The sequence below is a fragment of the Falco cherrug genome, chromosome 1, assembly GCF_023634085.1.
Source record: "Falco cherrug isolate bFalChe1 chromosome 1, bFalChe1.pri, whole genome shotgun sequence".
Classification (NCBI taxonomy): Eukaryota; Metazoa; Chordata; class Aves; order Falconiformes; family Falconidae; genus Falco; species Falco cherrug.
Window position 1 is genome coordinate 113,510,667 of NC_073697.1, and position 22,700 is coordinate 113,533,366.

Here is a 22,700-nt window from a genome sequence, read left to right on the forward strand (position 1 = left end):
TGGTGCCGGAAGGCTGCTGGGGACTCGCTTTCCTGGGACCCTCTGCACCTGTTGGGGAGGGGTCTGGGTCTCCGGAGGAGCAGCTCCAGAGGGATCTGCCCCTAGTGGGAAGAGGCATGGAGAAACAAACGCAGGAGCATCCGTTCAGCTGATCACATTAGGTCTTCATGCTGCTGCTGCTTAGGTATCTGCCTATGCAGCCATCCATGCGTTTAGACAAATATATAGACAGAGTGTATGGATAGGTCTGGAAACGTCTGTAGCTGCGGAAGGCTGCAGAGCTCTTCCGTGAAGCAGACGTAAAGGAGCGGCTCTGCTTCCCCGACCAGGGGGAGTGTTATGAAACACGAGTGTACCGACTGTGGCTGAGGATTCTGGCAGTGCAGCACTGAGGCTGCTCCAATCGTGCCTGTTGGCGCAGGAGGCCATGGAGCATTTCTCTCCCACCAGCCCCGGCACGGCGCAGGACCCCGGCACCCTGGCCCAGTGAGCCGCAGGGACCCCGGCGAGGGACCCCGGCGAGGGACCCCGGCGAGGGACCCCGGCGAGGGACCCCGGCGAGGGACCCCGGCGAGGGACCCCGGCGAGGGACCCCGGCGAGGGACCGTGACAGGCGGTGGTGAGCAGGGAGCATGTGCGGGCTGCGTGTTGGCTGGGTTAGTTACCGGTATTAACAGCTGGAGGAGCAGAGTGCCACGCAGCCAGGCAGAGCACGGAGGGGTGCTCCGGGATTACGGCTCTGCGCGCTGGGCGCGGGAGGCAGGAGGAGGATTAGTGGGGAAGGGCAGCGGGAACAGGATTTATCAGCTTTCCAGATATGCATTACAGCTTTTTATAATATTTCACTGGATTGTCTAGGACTTTGCCTGGCTACAACCGGAGTTCCTCGATCATAAAAGAAACGTGAGTTTTTTCCTCTTTTTCTTACACAGTTGCATTATCTGTGTCTGCAAGCTGCTTGTCAGCTGGCCTTGACACAAGTAATAACCAGACAACTTTTTGCAGAGGCTGAGGTATTAACATTCATCACAGTCTGAATGGCTGTTTGATTTATTAAATTTATCCATGGCATCTAAGTACACGAGGCTTAGCTGCATTATTTATAAATTGCAGTTTGCTCTCAAGATGCCCTTCTCTGGGCATCCACGAAACATTATACTGGAAAAGTAAGAATGGATAATGTGAGTGTGTGTTTGTGTCACATAGCCTGGTGAGGCAGACTAGAATGCTCGGCTTTTCTAAACAATTTCTGAAGCATCACTGTGCTAAATAAATAGAGTAAAAATTTTTAGTAGGTGGATGCCACAGGAATTTGGATGTCGAGGGGTTTATGAAAGACACTTAAATACCTATGATTTAGTTAAAGATCTGCATGTTATTATAATTCTAGTAGAATTCCTTGCACACAGGAAAAGATCTCATCCCTAGCTACTGTGGGCTGAGACAAAAATCAATATATGGTACCTATTTTACAACAGTACCTTGGAAAACTTCAGCCTACAGCTACAGCACCATGTTGGAGTTTTTTGGAAATTGCAGATAAAGCATCATTCGCTGGGTGCTTGAGTTCTTAAATATCAAAGGGACGTACATTATGCATGAATGCTTTATTACTGATCAAAATACTTTCTAGGTTCAAGAATACTGTTTGCTGATAGGTCTCAGTTTATCGGTGAATGGTGACAGCAGACCGCATGTTATCTTTTGAGTACACATCCCTCTGTGTACCGAATGCATACACACATACATATACATGTGTGTGCAAGCACACATATAGAGTGTAGATATGTACATGTCTGCATCTTTTCCACACTGGCATGGAATAAGACCTCCTGATTATTACTTTCTCACTGAGCTAAGTAGAAAGTATTGGATTAATGGAACAAATACCATATCGCCATGGTGTGCTTTCTGTGACAAGCTGTCAGTGGAACACTTTCCAAGTCAGCACTCTGCCTCACAACACGCCTTCCCGGCCCAGCTGCCTCCCGTGGGCTCTTCTGCATCCCTCACCACAGGCGACTGTGTTCACCAACAAAATCACTGCCTAGATTCACACCTACTTGTGCTAGAAAATTGGTCTCAAAAAAGTGGAATATCTAGTGAAAGAGCTGCCGTCAACCAAATTTGAACAAGTCAGCACTGACTCTCCAGCCTCAGGCTGCAGCTCTGTTCTGTGGCATTGCCTTTCACTTCCAAAGCTGAATTATCCATCAACTGTAAAACACCTCCCATGTACAATATGCAGTGAGTATCATGTATATTTTTAACTTGTGTATTTTCAACTTGATTTGACTAGTTTATGGACTATAGAGTTTTTTCTCCATCTTTCTGCTATCTCTGCATGAAGACTTTTTTTCTGCTGTATTTATCACAATGCATCATTATTTAACAGTTTTAACATGGTATCAGCACCAAAGATAACTTTGCAATCTAATTACATCTTGTAGCAAGCGCACTTGTAGCAAGCAGTAGTAAACTTGACAGAAAGCCCTCTCAGCTTGCAATGTTTCCACTACAGCATGTGGAGAAACTGTGGTGCTTGTACCTCATTTCTAGTTTGTTGGCAGACCTTATGTTGTGCTTCAAGTAATATTCAAAGCAGCACTGTTTCAGGAAATTGTTGCTCATGAGGGGGGATGTGCGTGGAGTCAGCACAGATCAATCCTCCAGCAGGTAAAACTTCGTAAGCTGGAAGAAGTGCTTATTGTTTCTGAAAGCCCAGACAGCAAGGCCAGATCTCTTGGTAGGGAAGCTGGCATGACACACCGGAGCTTCAGTGGTCAGGGCAGGCTGAAGGTCCCTTCACTTATGTCTCATTGGCCACCTCATTACTGAAAATTCCTAGATTATAAGCTGCATTTTGATGGGAAGGGGGTGGAAAAGTTTCTAGAAATATTTGAAAGTGAAATTATTCTCCAAATCAAACTATCGGAGGTGACTTGGGAAGAGATGAGGAAGAAACCCTTTTACTGTATTTAAATACAAACCCTCAGCAAGTTCTGCAGCAGCAGAACTGACTGACATGGTGTGTTTCACATGGAGCTTGATGCAGAATATCCATGAGCAAATCATGGGCACTACTTCATAGCCAGCTTTGCATGCCTGAGCTAGACATTCCTGCCTTGGAACAATGAAGAAAAGCAACCTGAGTTTTCCACTTGCCTTGCAGGAAGGGCAGGGGTGAGAAAACTGGAGAGCAATAGGACTGGTGTGAGCTGTGGCAGCTGGTGGAGCTCTGTGGCATGCTGCTGTGTGCGGCTTGAGTTGTGCCAGGGCTGTCTCCTGGTCCTGCCCGTGCAGGACGGCTATGCACTGCTGGGACGGTGGCTGTGGTTCTTCCAGGGCCTGTGATAAAAGCTTCGTCTGCGGGTTTATCGGAAGAGCGCGGGGCGAATGTCTGCCCAGGGCCAGAATTGGAGGGTGTTTCTGCCTCTCCATCTGCAGCCAAATGCTCTGGGAAGGCCAGGTTGTTGGACTCTAGATGGGTCTCATTTGAGCATTGCATTGTAACTGCCAGAAAGGTCAATGATCAGGTTATATTCCATAGACCCTTTCTCATAGAAAAGTACACATTTAAGTTGGTTAAGGAAATTAATATTATACTAACCCTTCATTGAAAATTTCCTCTCTTTTTGGTGAAAGAACATCCTAGGAAAGGTGACAGAATTACAAAATCACCTCTTCTTCTTTCCTTTGCATGAATTCCTAAATTACACTGTTAAGTTAGTGAGACAATTCTGCATGATGTTTTCTTAAGAGCCAGAAAAACTAAAAATGGACCTGAGCTAAAATTCATCAGCATCAACCTGTATCTTGATCTGAGTGGATTTAGGCTTAAGACAGTAAGAGTACCAGGACGTATCTTCTAAACTTAACTTTTAGCATGTCTGATTTCCACACAAATGTGGATCCACATTTTCATTTTTCTCTCTTTTTGCATGGTTTGGAAACTGGGATAATATGGAATTCCTCTGTCGACTCCATTCAAGGTATGAGGGGAGAGCTCAGACAGCCCACCTTTGTAGTCTTTTTTTAACCCCTTTCCCAAAACTCAAGCAATGGCTCTGGCCACATATGAAAGTATGGCTGTGAGAAGCACTTGCTGTTGGCCATCTCAGGACCAACAGAGGCAGATACTCAGGGTTACTCAGGATGCTTTTAGCTATTTGAATAAAGGAACCGCAAATATTTGATAGGATCCTGACATTAATTTTGGGGCTTCCCAAGAGTTTTTCTTCCTACACACATTCACACAGTATGACGTCGGCCTTGACTTTCCAAACAGCCTCAAGAAAATAGCACTGTGTATCCAAAAGAACGGCTGCAAGACACAATCCTCCAGCTAGATCCTAACCCACTACGTTTGTCCTCAAAGAAAGCTGCCAAAAGAAAGCAGAAAAGTGGAAGAGGGATGGATTTTTCTAAAAATAGTGTTCATGAGTCCAGTTCCCTTCAGTTTACAATAGAAAACACAGTCTTGCTTCCATGCCAAGAACTCTGAATTTGCAAAATCCTGCTGGTCTTTAGACAAATCAGCTATTGATGAGCTGCAGCTGTCAATGCAGCATTGACCTAAGTTTCTGCACTGAGTAACCTATTAAGTGACAGTCCTCAACAGAGCAACTCTTCATCTGCAAGTCTAGGGCTGTTCTTCAGTGTCTTCAGCTTTTACCAGCTTTCACAGCACCACTGAAAGTATTCAGTCTTCTCTTAAAAATGCTGTAACTATTCCTTTAGCTAGGGGAGTAGAATTTTCAAGAACTTTACAATTTTTCTTCTATTTCTCTTTACAAATATATTAATGCAGCTGCCTAGTGTGACATCTTCTGTCACACTCTACGAGATCATTTTGGAAGCATGGCACTGACCTGCTTTTCATTATAGCAATTTTTTAGTGGTATTTATACATCTGGTATTATATATGTAACAAATGAAAAATAAGGATTAAAAGAAAACCAGCACTTCAAATTGGAAACACCTCAGGTCTGGTGTTTAGTCCTGTCAGCGCACTTTGAGATGCAACGTACCAAGTTCACAGCCTGTGCTTTGGGATGTCTCAAGGCTGTGTATAACCTCATAGCATTATAAAGACACCAAGGGAAAGGCGTATTTCCAGCATGGCCTGAAATGATTAGCACACACAGACAACTCCCTTCTCTGCATCCTTCCCAAAAGAGCTCCCCACAGACACATCAGTGGTGCAGGTGTTCCCCTACCTGTTAACCACATTGTTTTTATGAGATATTGACAGAGCTCTAGAAAGATACTTTATCCTTTACCAGGCACAGTGGCTGTTCCCAGTGTCTAGAGCATGTTCAACCAGGGACCTTGCATCCTCTTGAAAATGGCCAGCTGCCTGCTGAGAGACGTACTCAGAGCTAGGCACTACATGGCTGCCAGAGCTTGTTTCAGATGATACCACTAATTCAGAGGATAACACTAAAGTTCCCTCAAGGATTGCTGCCTCTGCCACCCCACTCTCCTGGGCAATGACAAGATCCCACAGGAGCAGGCTCTGAGCAGCGTGGCCTGCAGGAAAGCTTCAGAAAAGCAAAACAGCTTTTCTGTGGATGCTGGTAGGACCATGCCTTGTTTGAGCATTGCAGCTTTGTGGAAAGCCTTTGGGAAAGCATCTCTTACAGCTGGCACCCAGCACCATGCGCTCCAAAGCCTGACAGCACCTGAATAAACAAATAACCCACCTGCAACAGTTTTCGGGAGCATTCCCCAGCACGGGGACAGCGCTCTGAAATCTTGGCTACCAGCCAGCAAATCCACTGGTGATCAAGTCACAGCAGATTTAGAGGGATCTTTCTTTTAAGATGTTGGCTTTCCCAGAGATAGCAAGAAGAATCACAGCGTTATCCATTTTAGGAAACTGATTGGAACAGATTCCTATATTGAGATACTGGGATGTCAGGTAAGATGCATTTTTCAGCTCTACATTCAATCCTGCTGGCATATATAGAGATCTTACAGAAAAAAAAACCCCTCAAACTATTTTTTCTAATGACGTTTCCAGTCAAAAAATTTCAGGCACAAACAGCTAAAAATGCCATTCAAACAACTGAATGGTTATGAGTTCCCAATAGCTAAAAATTTACCTGTGACTAGTAAAGTGAAAAAAATCCTTATTTCATAAAATAAAATCACTCAGTGTTTTTCTGAGCCACATAAAATTCTTGCCCTCAATAACCAGATAATTATCTATTTCATAAAAACATTGCCACCAGATGCACCACCATTTTAGTGGTGCAAGTGATCCTTTCCCTGCTGAAGGCACAGTACCCAGCTGATCTTCTGTACTACTGCTCACCATCTCCACAGCTGAGCCTCACCACTACTTATTATTTTCCTTTTTTTCCTCGTTGCAGCGTTAACCCTTTCATTGTTCTCTTCACCTAGAGGTCTTCTCTGCTGTTTAACTGTTCTCATTGCCCATCTCGAAGTCCTTTCAATTATCATTTTATGATTTCACTAACTCAACTCTCAACTAATATGGTCCTAAAACCCCTTTGGCTTGAGAACTGATAAATAGGAACAGAAGACTCTACTTTTCTTCCATTTTCCTTTATTTTTTTTAAGTGAAACATGTATGAAACAGATAAATGATACATTTTCTATTACCAGATAGTAGTTCATATCTTCCTCACTCTTTCCTTTTTAATATCATCATCAAAAGTGATGCATTTCAATTCTTTTAGGCATACTTTGATGATATTGCAATATGCCATTTATGGAAAAAACAAATGACTTTTTTTTATGTCAGCAGCATTCTCTGCTATTTCCCCAGTAAAAAGCAACGTTTAATTTTTGAGTTGCACATTTGCAGCAGTTGCTGTGGGCGGAGAGTCTGCTTATTTATTTGGTTGGTTTTTACTACAACGTACTGTCATGGTAACTGTACTGAGGGCGAATGCATCTGGAGGTAATTGATATATGTCATATTGACTGCAGTAAAATTGGCTTGTATCATTTAAACTTTTTCAACCACTGGGCAAGGGAAAAGTTAGCCTTTTGAGACCCAGAAGCAGCTTTTCCTTAGTAAGTAAATAAATAAACAAACTAGGCAGAGCAACAGGAGCAATGCCAAATGTTTCTTGATGTTTGGATGCAGAGCTTGCTGCATATTTAAATTAGGTTTGCTATCTTGGGTAGTAACTCCAGTTCTGCTGATGCATGGCAGGTTTTCCATCCTGCTAATGTGGGAGGCAGCACATCGCACCCTGCATAGCCATTGCTTGGGCAGACGGTGGCCAGATCCACCTCCCCTGGCACCAGGAGGCATTGCCGTGCGCTGCCCAGAAAAGTGGCAGAGCCTCTTGTCTGGGGATGACACCACTTCCAGCTGTTCCCCACTACCTCACAGCAAACATGAAGGAACTTTTCTGAAATTTGCTGAAAGATGCATGCAGTAGCACTAAAAGGGACTAAACTGGGCCGGTGATGCACTTTCAAGTATAATGTGCCCGACCATGGCTACACGGCTTCGATGCTCCTTCTCCAGCGAAGCTGCCACTCTCGGCACTGTGGATTGGCAATGCCTGAAGGGTCCCAGCCACCGCAGCACCTTCCAATGCAAATGACTGGGGAGCACTTGAGAGCTTTGCTCACTTTGTGAGCAAATCAAAACAGCTACGAAACCCGGAATTACAGTTGGATAAAGATGACTGCAAGTCTTACAAATTTATCTAGCCTCATCTTGCTACTAGGCGGGAAAGAAAAAAAAAAATCTTAAACCTTTTGAAAACCTATGTGATTGCTGCCACTATCATCGCACCTACGAGGGTTTGCGGCAGCATTTTATTAAGAGCCATACCTTTGCATTATAGATGACAGCTCAAACAGTGTGCTGTCTGCTCAGGTGCCAAAGCATGCAGCTGCCTCCTCCGTTGGCCAAGCCTTCCTCAAAATACTGTATGCTGTAAGGAGCACAGTAATTTCCCAGTTAGAATCTCAAATGGCTAATACATGCACACATCTTTCTTTTCAATTAGACAGCCTCTTTTGGGAATAGCTCAAGTTTTCAGTAGCCCCACGTTAGGAACAACTAGTGTATCAAATCATACCTATGCTGACAGACAGTATTTCTTCAGATAAATTAGCACAGTAACAATCAGCAGTATCTAATTATGGCTAATTTCCTGTTCATCTGCCTAGGTACTTCTGACCCTTTACTGTAATTCTTGAGCACTCACAACGTTGATCAGAGATTTTCAGTAATTTAACTTTAAGGGTCAGCTCTTTAGCTACTGTAAATCAATGCATTTTCTTTGGCTTTAGAGCTGATCAGAAGCGGGGGGTGGGTGTCAACTTCCACAGTAGAGAAAGTGGTCTTAATTTACTACAACATGCTATGGCCTTGAAGCCCTTTGCACCTGCTCACTCTCCCGAGTTCTTGGAGAAAGCGTAGCAATAAACACATAGAATATTTCTGGATATTACTCAGCCCTATACAATTGAGACCATGACACATGAACTTTAACAAAAAAACATTCTAAAAGCCACCTAAATCAGGTCCTCCAGACCACCCATCTTGTAAGATTAGAAAACGGGGACTCCTGCCTTGAGCCAACCCCATTTAGCAACGGAGGCTGAAAGGTCACACAAAAGGAATTCAGGCTCCATTGACAAAAGATGCAGCTGAGCTTTAATATATTTTTGGTCTGCAAGTTTTTGAGCTTTGTTTTTGATTTCTGCTTAAGATAGAAAGAAGTTCCACAACTAAATGACAAAGGGAATGGATGGAGACTTAATTGGCAACATCTATTTAAGAAAGAGGCATAAGTGAACATCCACAATACTTTAAATCAGATACCAAAACAAGAAGTACAGTGAAGGGACGTTTCTGTGCCAGGACTGTGGATTTCAGCAGTGTGCCCCAATTACAAGTTAAGCAAAAGCCATAATATTTTCTTTTCTGGAAAACACTGCATCTTTTCTCAACACTTGCCTGGCTCCACAGAGAAGTGATTGACTGGGAAAACAGGAACTTATGGGGAGATGCCAGCTTTTATTTGCTGCGGGAGGTTAAAGGTTCCCTAGAGCACAAAGGAGCTTTTCTTGCCCAGACAACCCCATCATGGTATACACCAGCACAACTAAAGCCTGCAAAGCTCAGAAGCAGTCAAGAGATATCTGGTGAAACCTGAAATTATTTTTTTCCAAACATTCACTAGTTTTTATCCATGGCATCCACACCTCAATATTTGGCAACAGAAATCTACTAAAAAAATAGCAGGATCTCTAGTTTCTTTTAAAGCAACATGCACAGCAACTCACAAAGCTCTGTAAGTACACAATCGTCAAATATCCTTCCAGCATAAAGCCTGGCTTTATTGCGCTGCAAAGAGATTAATAATCTTATCTATTGTGAGTTGATGCAATCTTTTTTTTCCCACACACACCCACACTGCTGTTTCCTTCTGATCTGCATTTGTAGCTTAGCTACTGTCTAGTTGAAAGGAAGGAATCTGATAATACCTTCCTAAAAAGATGCCTATACTGTGGCTGTCTGTTCCAGGCAGTGACAAAGAATGGAGATGTCAGCTATTGACAAAAGAAAACAAAGAACTTTTTTCCCAAACATCCCAAGAGAAATAACCTCATCATAAAGGTATTTCTTTTTCACTCCAAGTTAAAAGAGAGAAGGGAAAAAAAAAAAAAAAAAAGTAAGGCTGAAGATCTGAAACTAGCTTCTTGCTTAATCGATCATTCTCATTGGATTCTAGTTTTTGAAGTGCGTAATTATAAACAACAGATGGAGAAAAGCTGAGCTAAAAAGAAGGAGGGGGGTGGGAAATAGTCACCCTGATGATGGGTATTTTCTATTTGGATGTGAACCAACCTTGCCCCTTGGTATTTCAGGTTTCAGCATCGTCTGTCAAGCAGCTCAGCAGAGCACAACAATGGCATCACCCTGGGTGCGTGTGGGGCCCCTCGGCCAGGCAGGCGCCTGAGGCCGGCAGCAGTGCCGCGCCAGGCTGCTCTGTCTGCCACGGCCATCCGGCAAGAAGGCTTTTCAGCAGGAGAAGGCACCGAAGTGATGGGCTGAACTTATGGGAGGAACCAGTGTCCAGCCAGACGGAGATTCAGGGGCCTGTCAGGAGGCGTGAAGGGCCCAGTTTCAAAAAGGGCATGGCCAAAGCTTTCTTCAGGCTACAGAAGTTTCTCCGTCGGACCCAGTTTTTGCTCTTCTTCCTCACAGCAGCTTACCTGATGGCTGGCAGCCTCCTGCTGCTACAGAGGACCCATTTGGTTATCCAGCAAGGTTCGCGTGGGACCTCCACTAACCAGGCCCTGCCAGTGCTGGATGGGATGGCTGGGGTAGGGATTGTAGACCCCAGGATGCTGCAAAACCCCCGCCCCGGTCCCAGGCTGCTGGTGGGCATGGACGCTTTGCAGGAGCCAGCCCTGGACCAGCAGCACAGCCCACGGTGGCTCGTGACCCGCAACTCGGAGCTCAGGCAGTTGAGAAGAAGGTGGTTTCACAGGTTCATCAGCGATCAGGAGCCCATGCAAACAGCAGGATTTAAAGCAATGAAGCACACTGCTGAACACAAAGGTAAGGGAAGTACCCCTGCCCTGTCTTCTGGCATGTGTATAAACTGCACGTCCCCCTAGGACTGTCCCAGGTAGAGATGGGCGAGCACCACAATGCCCCTGCAGCAATGCCTTCCTCCTGGCTCATCACCACTTTCAAACCAGTTCTTAAGCATATCCACAGGCCAAAGTATGGTCCTGGTGTCCCTGGTCATGCTGGCTGTAACTTCCTCCAAAAAGTATTTTTATTGATTGAGCAGAAGCCCAGTGAAATATGCTTCCCTAATTTACATTATTTTCTCTTCAAGCATGCAGAAATGAACACTGTTTAACTGATTTTCTTTCTCAGAATGGGAATCACTTTAAAAGTGGATTTCATTAAATTAACTACCCAAAACCACGCAACACCTTAAGTCTAGAAGTGCCTCCTCACTGCTAAAGCTTTCTAGCATATACCAAATTCTGTTATTGCAAACACACTCACTGTTCCTGACCTACCCCCTGTGACCACCTCTGCAAACACATTGTCCTTAGGGGGACAAGATGTGGGCCATACAACCCTTCTGAACTGGAGACATGCTCCCAGTGTTTGGCAGATTTGCTGGAAATTTGCAACAGGCCAAGGGGAACACAAGGGGAATTCACGCCGCTGAACAGGTGTAGTGCATCAGTGGCCAGAGCACTGGGTACAAAACTCTACATTTTCCAACCCAAATGGAAAGCCATTCAGGTTTGACAGAAAAGTGAGTTCACTTCACTGTAAGCCTGATTGTGCTGCCCCAAGCACCGCTGATAAATACATGCATGGACTGCTTTGGTTCGTTCAGTAGGAAAGCTTTTAATAAACTATTATTCAGAGCAGGCAAAGCAGCAAAACAGGAGTCTGTAGATATTCACATTTCCTGCATGGCTTTACACCCTCATGACCCTCCAGAGAGCTGCATCACCCCAGCTAAGTTTGGGACTGCATCCCCTCACTGGACCCACGATGCTCTCCGGAGAGGTGCACAGAGCCGGATGCCCACAGCGCTGAGCTGTTACACAGCTGAGCAGCTCACCACGCAACGGGGAGCTGGAGCCCCAGCTCTGCAGTCACCTCTGACGGCTGAGCATCCCCATGAGGAACCCAACACAGAAAGCATCAGGATTCAAGCTAGCTGACTGACCATGCTCTCAAACCTGCAGCATCAAATCACGAGTTTGCAATCTTTCATCCTTTGCCTTTTAGAACTAGTTGTTCTTGGGGATGTTTCACCGACAATAAAAAAGGAGTGGGATCTGGATGACTAGACACCACATAACTAAACTGCTTCTTAGTTTGTTGAATAAATTTACCCAAACAAAGGGGCACCTTCTGCAAAATCCCCACAAAATGGGTGCCACCTCATAACTCCTACTGACTGACTTGTCAGAAATGGGAATAAGAAGGTGATAGTGATGGTGTATGGGAGATGAGTCACACAACGTGAGCCAGGCAAACTGTAACCACTGGAGTTACCTGAAACATCGATCTGGAGCTTCCATGAGTGCTCCACCGGTGCTTTGTAACATCCCATTTGTAGCAGGTTTTGGTGGCAGAGAGGAGAGGCTGCAAAGTGCAGATGTCTCCCAGAGAACCCTACTGCACTTTGTGATGTGCCCCGAGCACAAAGCCTGGGACCTCAGAGCCTAACAACAGCCCCTGGAACAGCACAGATCATAAGGTTACAACTGCTCCATCCCATGCATCAGTGACCAAACCTGGTGCAGGGCAGCAGAAAACTTTGGGGAGGGGCTCTGTCCCCATCCCTGTCCCCACTGGGAAGGGCAGGACGCAGACACCATCGGCTCTCTGCGGGAGGAAGATGCGCCTTCACCTTCAGCAAATATACATCTTTTGCTGACTTAGTCACCATCCACTTTAAATAAGCTCTTCATGGATAGTTGCAGAAAAGAGTAACATGAACCCTGCAGGCTACCACTTCTGTATGTGTACCTCATTAAAAAAGTATTTAATATTTACAAAATATTACTTTTTCACACTTTTGCAAGCAGCAGGCACCCTGGTCTCTGCTGTGCAGTAGCAGCTGATGATTTAACAAGGAGGGGTCCAGGCAGGGTGCTACCTAGGCAAGCCTGCTGTTCCATGTTGGGAGATTTGAGGGGGCCAGGGAGGACAAGCAAGTGATAAAATAATACCGGGTACATTACGTTCCCTTGCTCTGGATACCCTGTGATTTTGTACTTCCATGCTGCACATGCTCTGGTAGCACAGATAGTTTCAGTGGGTTCAACGAAGAAAACCTGGCTGGCTGAGCTCGGTGAGCGCCCACAAGCCCTCTGGCTTTGCCTCTTCCCCAGTCCTGACCGTGTAAAGACAGCACGGCAGATTCTCTGTCCGCGGACTGTAGCTGCTGGGGCTGCTCTAGTCCCTGCTGTGTTTGGTGACTTTCTTTTCCCCCCAATGAACAAAAGAATAGAGAAAGAGTAGAGAAACTTGATGAGTCTTTATAAGCTACTCTAATATCAGCCAGAGTTTGAACCTGTTCTTTAAAAACTTCAGTTAAAACCAAAAAGATTAGTTTTGAAATTTATTGATAAAGTTAGTTGAGACTAGTGCCTTGTTCAGGTTCTGACTGGTGACTGAGAGGAGCCAGAAGGACTATTTACTGCTGCATCTCACTGAATTATGCTGACTGAAATATGCACCATTTCAATATCTGACTGAGCATGAAGTGACATTATTAATAACAGTACTGTTAACAAGCACTGGACTGGAATGTTTTTGGAAATTATCAATTAAAAATTTCACTACCTATGTAGAGCATGTCTTCTTCCTGCCTCCTCCCCCCCCCCCCCCCATAGTAAACTTACAGGCTAGTCATCTCATTATGGATCCCTTCCAAGATATAATGAATTCCTCTGTTGCTGTAATGCTTGTTAAAGTTTCAGCATTGCCCTGTGGTTCCCGCTCAGTAAAGCGTACATTACCTTATCACAGAGGCTGTGTTTGTGCCCTCCTCACCAGTGCCACCCTAATAATGCCCGACATGCCTCCTGACACAGCACGGCTGCTCTGCCCCTGCTCAGGCACGGGGATTGTGAGCCAGCCGTCACCAGGCTTCCCAGGGCAGACCCTTAACCTGAGGCAAAAATGATGGCATCTGCTCCAGCATACTGTGAACACCTCCCACTCCCACCCCTGCCCCACCTTGCCTTGCTCTGTGTCCACACAGGATCACGCAGCCTTGGGTAAGAGAATTCAAGTTGTCCTTTTTTTTTTTTTTTTTTTTTTTTTTTTTTTTTTTTTTTTTTCTTAGCTCCACTTCAAGCTATCTTGCCTGCTTACATGGCAAGTGGCTCAGGGTAGGGACCACACCTTGTCCTGCCAGGAAGACCGGCAAATACTTCTAGTGCTACAGATAAAACCAGGAATTTGTTATGTAAAAAATGAAAAATTTCTGTTATGAAGGCTTTCAGCAGATGGGGTGTTTCATATCATTTCCCCTGGCCTGGTTATGCCATTGCACAGGATGCAGAGGTGGCAGGGACTGGCTTGCTGACATGACTTTCCACTCTAAGATCACAGAGTCTCTCCATGACTCATTCACAGGAGGATGTGAATGAGATATTACTGCTGCCGGCTGGCAGCAGTGGCGGGGGAGGCAGGGAGGAGCGGGGATACTGCCCGTGTCAGCTGGCCTGCCCGCACCCCCCAGCTTGGGCTCTTTGGCCCCACACACTGAGTCTTCTGCTGCTGCTGGTTTGAACCGAAGTACCCAAATCAAAAGTCTCCAGTAAAATGCAGAACATCCTTATTGCAGGTGTGTGGCTCCCATCTCGTTAACAGCATGCTGTGGGTGTATATTCACAGCCTGTGAATTTTCTAATTGCATGTTTGCAAATTACCAGTGTGCAGGTCTTTGGATCTACTGTTGTGTTTGTAATATTTAAATGTTTGATTTATTATTCCTATCTGCAGAATCTCTGTTAGTGGCCTGAACTTTCTTTTTCTTTGGATTATTTTACTGTTAGTATAATGCCTTTCAGTTTCATTTTTTATTATATATTCTCTTCCTGTCCACAGCTCACGTTATTTAATTTCCCTGTGTTATCATCTCAATACTGCTACTTCTAAAATCAAATTTCCTTTTTTCCTTCATATTTTAATGATAAAATGTACTTATATACACACAATTACTTTATAATAGTGGGACTACACATCATCCTTCTAATCGTATATTAAAAAATGGGCTGGATTTTTGCAGTATTCTGTTCGTGACAACAAAAAGGAGGGTTAACATAGGATGCATTCTAAGAGAAATATTTATCTTTCATATGCTAAATAAAGGAAGACATATTTTAAAAGACTCATTTGCACTGCAGAGAAAGAGATCGTTCAATCCGATAGCTAGACAGGGCTGCCTAGTTAAGACTGAAGTTATCTTTCCATTATAGCTTTAATATAACTCTATGTACCCAAAGAAAATTGATTTTCTTAATATTTCTTTTGCACCATCTTATTATCAACTAGAGATTTTCAAGAAAACAAGCTGTCTCAAAGTTCATACATTTTTTGAAGACTACCTTCTCCTTTACTTTAGCAACGCGCCACGCTTTGTCACCGAAGGGCAGGAGCGGAGCAGGCAGCAGCTGCCTGCAGGAACTGTGGCTCCAGGGCCGTTGCAGACTCTGGATCTGCAAAAGCAAGCCTGCTTAAAGTAACCCAGGCGAGGAAGAAGTCCCTTCTGCTCATTTCCATTGGGCATTCGAGCTCCCCCCTTCAATAACACCTACCATGGTTCAGTACCAGTGGACAGGTCTGCAGAGCAGGCAGGACTCCAGACAGCTTGTGCCGCTTTTGCCACTGGATTGCCGCTGAATGTTTCCCCCCGCCTCTCCCCCATCTCCATCCCATGTACATTGCCTAACTCTGGTCTTGCATGTACACAGGCACCTACATGGGATGCTTCAGTGATGACTCGAGGGAGAGGACACTGAAGGGAGCTGTGTTTTATGACTTAAGAAAAATGACAGTATCTCACTGTCAGGAAGCTTGTGCTGAGAGGTGAGTGGTATTTTTTCACTGCAAGTTTTCTCTTTTCTGACACTATGTGGAACTGAATTTGAAATGGGAAAAACATGCATATGTTAAACACATAGCATCTGTGAAAACTGTGATTATCTCATACCTTCAGGCGTGGCGTAGCTCTGCTACTTTGCTTAAAGTAGACTATGTCACTGCTGCCTATTCTCTTTTATTATAGCATGGCTACTTACAATATATTTTCTGTTGTACTGGTCAAAAGTTACTGGTTTGTTAGATAGTCTTTGTTATATATTGCCCTGTAACCGAAATCTTTCATAATACTGGAAAAACTATGAACAAACTAACACTCCCAGGAACAGGAGAGAGCAAGATGACCAGGTGCATGGGAAGGAGCGCAGCCATTCCCAGCACAGGCTGGGGAGCTGCCAGTCATCAGGGAACAGACAGGCATAGTTCCTGCCACCGCTCCACCTGCCCTGGTCAGCCAAGGCAGGATGCAGACCAGAGACAATCGTTAGTATCTGGGACACGACTATATAAAAATATTTATGAAAAAGACTTCCCATTGCTCCCAAGCATAAGGGAAAGCATAAGAAACAATGCAATTTAGAGCTATTCCTGTGAAATCTTCTTCCCTTGGTCTGTAGGGCAATGTGGTGCAAGTGGAGCCCGTCACTTTAGGAGTGCCTGAACTGCAGCTTAACCCTATCTTGCTGGCTTTTATATCCCTGTTCCAGCCCAGTCCCCTGCAGCCACACAGAGATGCTCCAGACAAAGCTGTCCCTTGGGCGAAGGAAACAGTACTCTCAGACGGAGAGACCGTCAGGCTGCATGAGATGCTTTTTGGAGACACAGACCCAGCCCTGGCTTGGTGCAGCCAGAAGGCTCAGCTGTGGGCCTGGCCACAGGGACCCTCATGCACCGTGCACGGGCACGACATGCGGTCGCCTTTGACATGAGAGGCCCAAGGGAGTGCTTCACCCTGCAAAGGGGACCCAAGAGTCTGTGCCTCTGTGACGGCAGGCTGCCACCTCCTTGCAAGTGCCGTCTCCTGTGCCACAAGCCCACCCAGACCAGACAGCACTTTCACACAGCATAGGAGGCGCTGGCAGCCTGCGGTGACAGCTCCTGGAGCCGGAGCGGTGGTGGGAAGCAAGCGCTGGCTCGGGCACCTCGGGAGAGGCAGCGAGCCCTGCGCCTGCTGTTCCAGCAACAGCCTTGCCTTGGTCTGAGCATCTAAAAATTGCCTGACTGGATCCAAAATGCTCAACTTTAAGTGCCAGTTGACAGAACCTCTGAAAGGGGCTTTTCTTCTGTCACTCTAAACTGCTCTAAACATTTCTGGTCAAAACCTGGTGGTAGCTTTGGCGGGAGCCAATGTCACTCCCAGCGGCGAGGCTAGCAAATCCGTGGTGCCGGGGGGGTGCAGGCCCAGCTCCCGCGGGATGGCACAGGCACGTCCGTACAGCTGGGGACAGGGCTATCGCTCGGACACCTGTGTCGGGAGACAAAGCCTGCTTCGCCCTCCCGACGAGCACCCTGGGCCCAGGCAGGCTGCGACAGGCCAACCCTGACCACCACTGCTCCCTGCCACTGCCTGTGGGATGCGGTGGCTGCCTGCCTCAAGGAGGCTGCGCTGGTCCCCGCGGCCAGCTGCCTCTCTGCAGCAGGGCAGCAGAAGCGTACACCATAGGCCAGGTCAGGCTCCTGCCCTCATTAGGTATAAACTCAGGATTAGATGGGGTGCCTGTACCAACAGTGCCTGGTTTTGTTCCCCACAGGGCTTACACCTACGCAGGCCTGGCGTACGGAGCAGAGTGCTACTGTGGGAACAAGCTCCCAGTGACCGCCTCGAAGCCCGAGGAGTGCAACAACGAGTGCAAGGGGGAGAAGGGCTCCGTCTGCGGAGGGGTGAACCGGCTCTCTGTCTACAAGGTGGAGGAGCTTCGTGCAGGAGCAAGACGACGTAAGTGGGTGTGCGACCGGAGAGAGGCAGCCGCTCTCCCCAGGAGGAACACTCGCCCCACAGGGTTGATGCCACAGCCGGGCTGAGCACGTGGGCTGTCTCCACTGCTCGTCTCGCTCCATTTGTCACCAGAGTTTGAAACAGCAAAGGACAAAGGTGCCCATGGGGCACTGTGTCCATTTGCTGCTGGTCCGGTCCCTGGTTCCCTCCCCAAAATAGCAGCTCTGCTCACTGCCTCGGAGTGGCGAGATGTGCCTGGCGCGGCTGCCTCTGGGCTGCCACGTGGGAATTTAGCATCACTGGGGAAGAAACAGAACACAGTGCTGAGCAACTGGAACAGCAGCACAGTTTCAGCTGAGAAACTACTCCCTTTCGCATCCACTGCAGAGGGACAAGCCCACAGGTGTTTAAGAAACAACCCTGGAAGTGGGTGCCTTATAACAGAAGGGCAGAAAAACACCCATACCAATGCCACCCTAAGCTCAGAAATCATCCTAAACGAAGTAAGTGCTATGTGACTGCAGCAGAAGAATAAGTAGAGACCAGAGAGAGAGAGAGGCATACCAATCGCCTTCCTAAGTGAGAGAAATGAAACCACAGAGTTTTGCTCGTCCAAGGACTTCTGTTCTAGTGGCAGTTGGGATTTTTGTTTCAGCTTTAGAGGACAACACTTGCTCTACTTGTCATTCAATTAACTACCATGGGAGATACAATAGATAAAGCTTTGGGGCAACACCAAGCACATAAAATATCTAAACAGCTGAGCAGTCTTTCCCTTTGGCAAGCTCACAAGACCTTACGGATGTTATTTGATGAGAAGAAGCACCAAGACCTTAGGTTGTGCCAGTATTGACGGTACTTCATTTCTTCTTAAAGACAAGTCAAGGTTTGTACAATAATCCACCCAGCTACATATAAATTATATATCAAAGGTACATAGACCCAAATTGCTAGTGTCAGGCTGACAGGCACATTGGCAGGTTTCCCAGGACATGCATCACTGTTCAAATCTTCAGCATAAGATATATATGAATATTTCACAGGAAAAGGCGGCACTTATTTTTTTTCTTAAGTGTTAATGAATTAGTAATCAAATTAGTCTAGCCTGGAGCTAGATTTGTATTTTGTTTGCCCTTAGTTATACCTAATATTTGACTGTTTGAAGAACCCCACCGACACAAACTAGCTGAAGGGCCAATACAAGTATTAATCACGATGAACAAGTATATTGGAAAGTAACTCTGAAATTGTAACGGCATCCGTGATTTACTCTATGCAATATAGAGAACAGATCTTGCATAAGGCTTCTACTTAGGCAGAGCAGATCCAGTGGCATCTTCATTTAATCCTTCCCAGACATGGGGGTTTCTAGCTCCTCTCCCCGTCCCTCGCCTCCCCCTTCCCACCCTGGCTCCCCAGGCACCACAAGCTGCGCAGCTCCTGTACTGCGGGACTCGCGTCCCCACATCACTTTGAACACAATGAAGCTCCAAGCCTGCAGCTACTGCAGCCCTGGAATCACTGCAGCACAGAGTGCAGTGTTCCCTGGGGCAGGATTCAGTCATCCTTCCCCAGAGAGCAGGCAGATGCTGTAAAACAGCACACTTCCAGTGTGATCAGCGGGTTCTCTGTGAATGCACCTCCCTCCCAAAGTGCTGGTGTGGGCAGTTCAAGCTTTCTTCCTGACTCACTGAGACAACTCCAAACATGTTCATAAACACTTTGTTTCAGGTATTAAATACTAGTGTGAAATTTAGTAGAAGTCTTTCAAGAGCATCCTGAGAAGCCAAAAACCTTCTGTTCCTTTGTTCTTTGGTGCCACACTTGTAGTGATCTGGTCCCGGGGAGACTCCTGTTTCCCCCTAACTTGCATAGAGTTATTTTATTTCCACATCTCCTCAGTGATTCCAAAGATACAGCACTGTTGCTAGTAACTGGTTATTAGAAACAGTTATTAGAAAACATTTAAGCAGCTTCTCCTTAGATTGCTCTTGGTTCATGCTGGAGAATCTGGGTCCTCCTGCCAGGAAATTCATGCAGAACCAAATTTTTCCTTCAAAACAGCACTGCATCTCTGCTGTCATCCAACACATTTCCCACATCAGCTCCGGTGAGTATTGTTTAAGGTAGCCAGTGGGTATGGACCAGGACTCAGAAGACCCAAACTCATTCCCAAATCCACCTTTCTCCCTTATTGAGCCATGCTAGGCAAAATCTGCCAATAGAGAGTTAGTACAGAGCAATGAAGTAAAGGCGTTTTTCACCTTTGTAAAGCCCACAAAATCCTAAGAATTACAGAAGTGTCATACAACATGCAGACCTTTTTCTTTTCTAACCAGCCACACCGTTATTTTCTTCATTACCATTAGTTCATCTGTGCAAATGCATGGCTTCACCTGGGTTAATGAGTTTCCATGACAGCTTTGTGGTTTTCTTTTGGCTCTGACAGGGGACATTTCTCTCTTAAGCAGGAGGGAAAATTGTATTGCTGCTTGCAACAAGTATTCGGGCCAAATCCTGACTTCAATCACAGTGATGCAAAAAAACCCAACAGTTCTGCCAAGCTCTGTGGCATTTATACAGGAGCAGGTGAGACCAGAGGCTGATGCTAAAGACTTGAAGAAAGCTGTTCTCCCTGAACAGCTTACAAAAGCCTAGTTTAGATTTCGAAGGCTGCAGCAAACTCCCTTGGCCTGAAAAGAAAGCAAAGGGGAAGAGGAGAGGGATAGCTCAGCGACTCAGCAGATGTGCAGGAAGGTGGATCCCTGTGGGGGCCTTCAGGATTCATTTAAATTCCTTTCCTTTTCCAGTGCAGATCATGGGAAGCTTTGTAGATTTTTATCGGGGCTTTTAAGTCTTTCAGGGGAAAGCGTGTCTTCAAAAGAAACCTGGGACTTGCAAACAATAGCAATGCCCTCCACTGGTGGAATTTAATCTAAACTCTTTGCTGCAGCCCTACTTTCAGTGGTTTGTACAAAGGTAAAGGCATGGGCTCCCCTCAATACCACAGGATTTGCAAAACATTTTTCTAGTGTATATCATGGTTTCTCTTATTTCTACAGCATTTGGAATATAAAATTTATTCTATTATTTTCAGCTTCTGAACCTAGTATTGTTCTTTGTGAAAGAGGCAGGATACTATGGACATTGTTTTCTCAAGAGAAACCTATTTCATATCCCTGCAGGGAGGAATGTTATCTATCGAGGATGTTTTAGAGCTCCAGAAAATTTAACAGACACCTTTCCAGCCTCTTTGATACAGCCCAATTTGACGGTGGAGATGTGCTCTGAATTTTGCTCCAAGAAAGTAAGAACAGTTCTCATTTCACATCCTTTCTTCTTTTTTGTTATTTTAAATTTTAATCTACTAAGGGAATAGCAGAGATTAGTGCCTCAGAGCTTTGAATTTGTAAATGAGTTACTGAAGGACAAAACTCAGTAAATACACAGCGATGCATCTGGTCCAAACCCCCACTCTGGAATGTGGCTGGCGGGAGGGAAAGCCATCAGAGTGATGCCACTAAATACGATGCACAAAAAAACCCCAAACCATTCTAAGTGACGAGTATTGACCATAAAGAAACCAATACCATTTCCATGTCACATTCAAACCAAACCAGAGCCAGATCTGACCCCGGGCAGGTCTTGGTGGCTGAGGCTCATGGGGAGGCACACTGCCAAGGGTGGATGTAGACTGACAGCACCCAAAACATAGCTCCAGTGCCCTCTGGGGAGCTGGTCCCCAGTGAGCTCTTGGGGACCCATGTGTGGGCAGGGTAGGGAGAAGCAATTCCCAGTGCCCTCCACTCTGTGCAGCCCCTCCAAGGTGGTTCTTTTGGTCTCGGGCTCCTTGACAGCACAGCACCAAGCATTGCCGTAGCAAGCAAAAGGATGCTGAGCTATCTGCACACAATTTTTACATCAGTGTGTAACTGTGTTGGCTAGGAACGTGATACAATCTTAAATAGATTAAAAAAAAAAGCTGCCAGAGAAAAATTTTAGCAGATAAGTACACTGAAAGCAGGTGGACTTTCCTGGTACTTTTATACAAATGTGTCTCTTTCCACACCAGAAGAATTTATAACACTTTCACTATAGCCTATGTAATTTAAATCTAATTAATTTTAATTTAAAATGGAATAATTGTAGAACTTCATATTGATATATAAGACTACAAGAAAGCTATGAATATGGTCAGTTGTGTGCTTATTGGATTTTGAATAGAAGGTAAGAAGGGGCATCCTAACATTTGCTGCCTTTGTGCACACTCTTGGCCTGAAGCATCACCTTTGCTTGTTCTCCACACTTATCAAAGAGTAAGACTATGGATGTAAGAACTGAAGGAGTTTGACTTTGATGGACTTGGGTATCCTCGTGGGAGGGAATGTTTGGCCCAGGGCACACTCTTCAGTGGCTGTTGCTGCAGTTGATTCCTTTACCTTCCACCCCACCCCAATGGGCCTTATTTTTTTGTACAGAGGAGGGTTCACTGCCTGGTCAGATTTAGCCTGCAGCAACATTCAGTCTCATGCACTAAACTGAACATTCAATTACTTTGTCTTCTAGCATCACAAAATTGATTAAAACTATTCAGGCACAAACAACAAATCCTCTTAATTACTAGGTAAAGTGGGAAAGCTTTTCCCAGTCAACATATCCTCTATACCAGCTCATCAGTGTTTTAAGAATGCATCATGGAATTAACTCTATGCAGCCAATTGCAGTGAATCACCCATATACCCTATATGGTACTTTACAAATGTGCATACAAACACACTGTCACAATCCCCTATGCACATAAATGTTCAGTAAAGCAGGACTTCATCACCAATTCTTTCCAAGCTCTGCCATTAACCTATTGTTTAACGGTGGAAGAAAAGATCTTGATCTTTCTGTGTCAGTTCACCATGTTTATCACCCCTCCCAGCCTTTAGTTCTGCTAGGCACTAGGGTATTCTTTGGAAAGTGACTGTTAGAGAGTATCACCTACAAAGACTGGCAAGGTCTCCCTCCACTTAAGCAGCAGCAGTTGGATATCCACAAGTCAAATTGTTACACATTGATTTGTGCTTGAACTCTATAGATACCAAAACAAGTCCTATTATGACACCAGAAATGTTTATCCTGACTGTGGTTCCTTTTCTTTCAAAGAAAGATGGA

At 45.5% G+C, this 22,700-nt stretch overlaps 1 protein-coding gene across 2 annotated transcripts in view; it reads left to right on the forward strand.

Moving 5' to 3' along the window:
- Nucleotides 1-547: 547 nt before the first annotated feature.
- Nucleotides 548-22,700, forward strand: part of WSCD1 (WSC domain containing 1) — a 32,679-nt gene continuing 10,526 nt past the window's right edge. Inside the window, exons 1-6 of one of the 2 annotated variants that reach the window (XM_055700793.1) lie at nt 548-619; nt 859-903; nt 9,871-10,567; nt 15,478-15,592; nt 17,356-17,540; nt 20,726-20,847. In XM_055700793.1, the coding sequence (XP_055556768.1) occupies nt 10,141-10,567; nt 15,478-15,592; nt 17,356-17,540; nt 20,726-20,847 (849 nt within the window). In that variant the 5' untranslated portion in view covers nt 548-619; nt 859-903; nt 9,871-10,140. The remainder of the gene's footprint in view (nt 620-858; nt 904-9,870; nt 10,568-15,477; nt 15,593-17,355; nt 17,541-20,725; nt 20,848-22,700) is intronic. The other variant, XM_005439688.3, reaches the window with a different exon arrangement.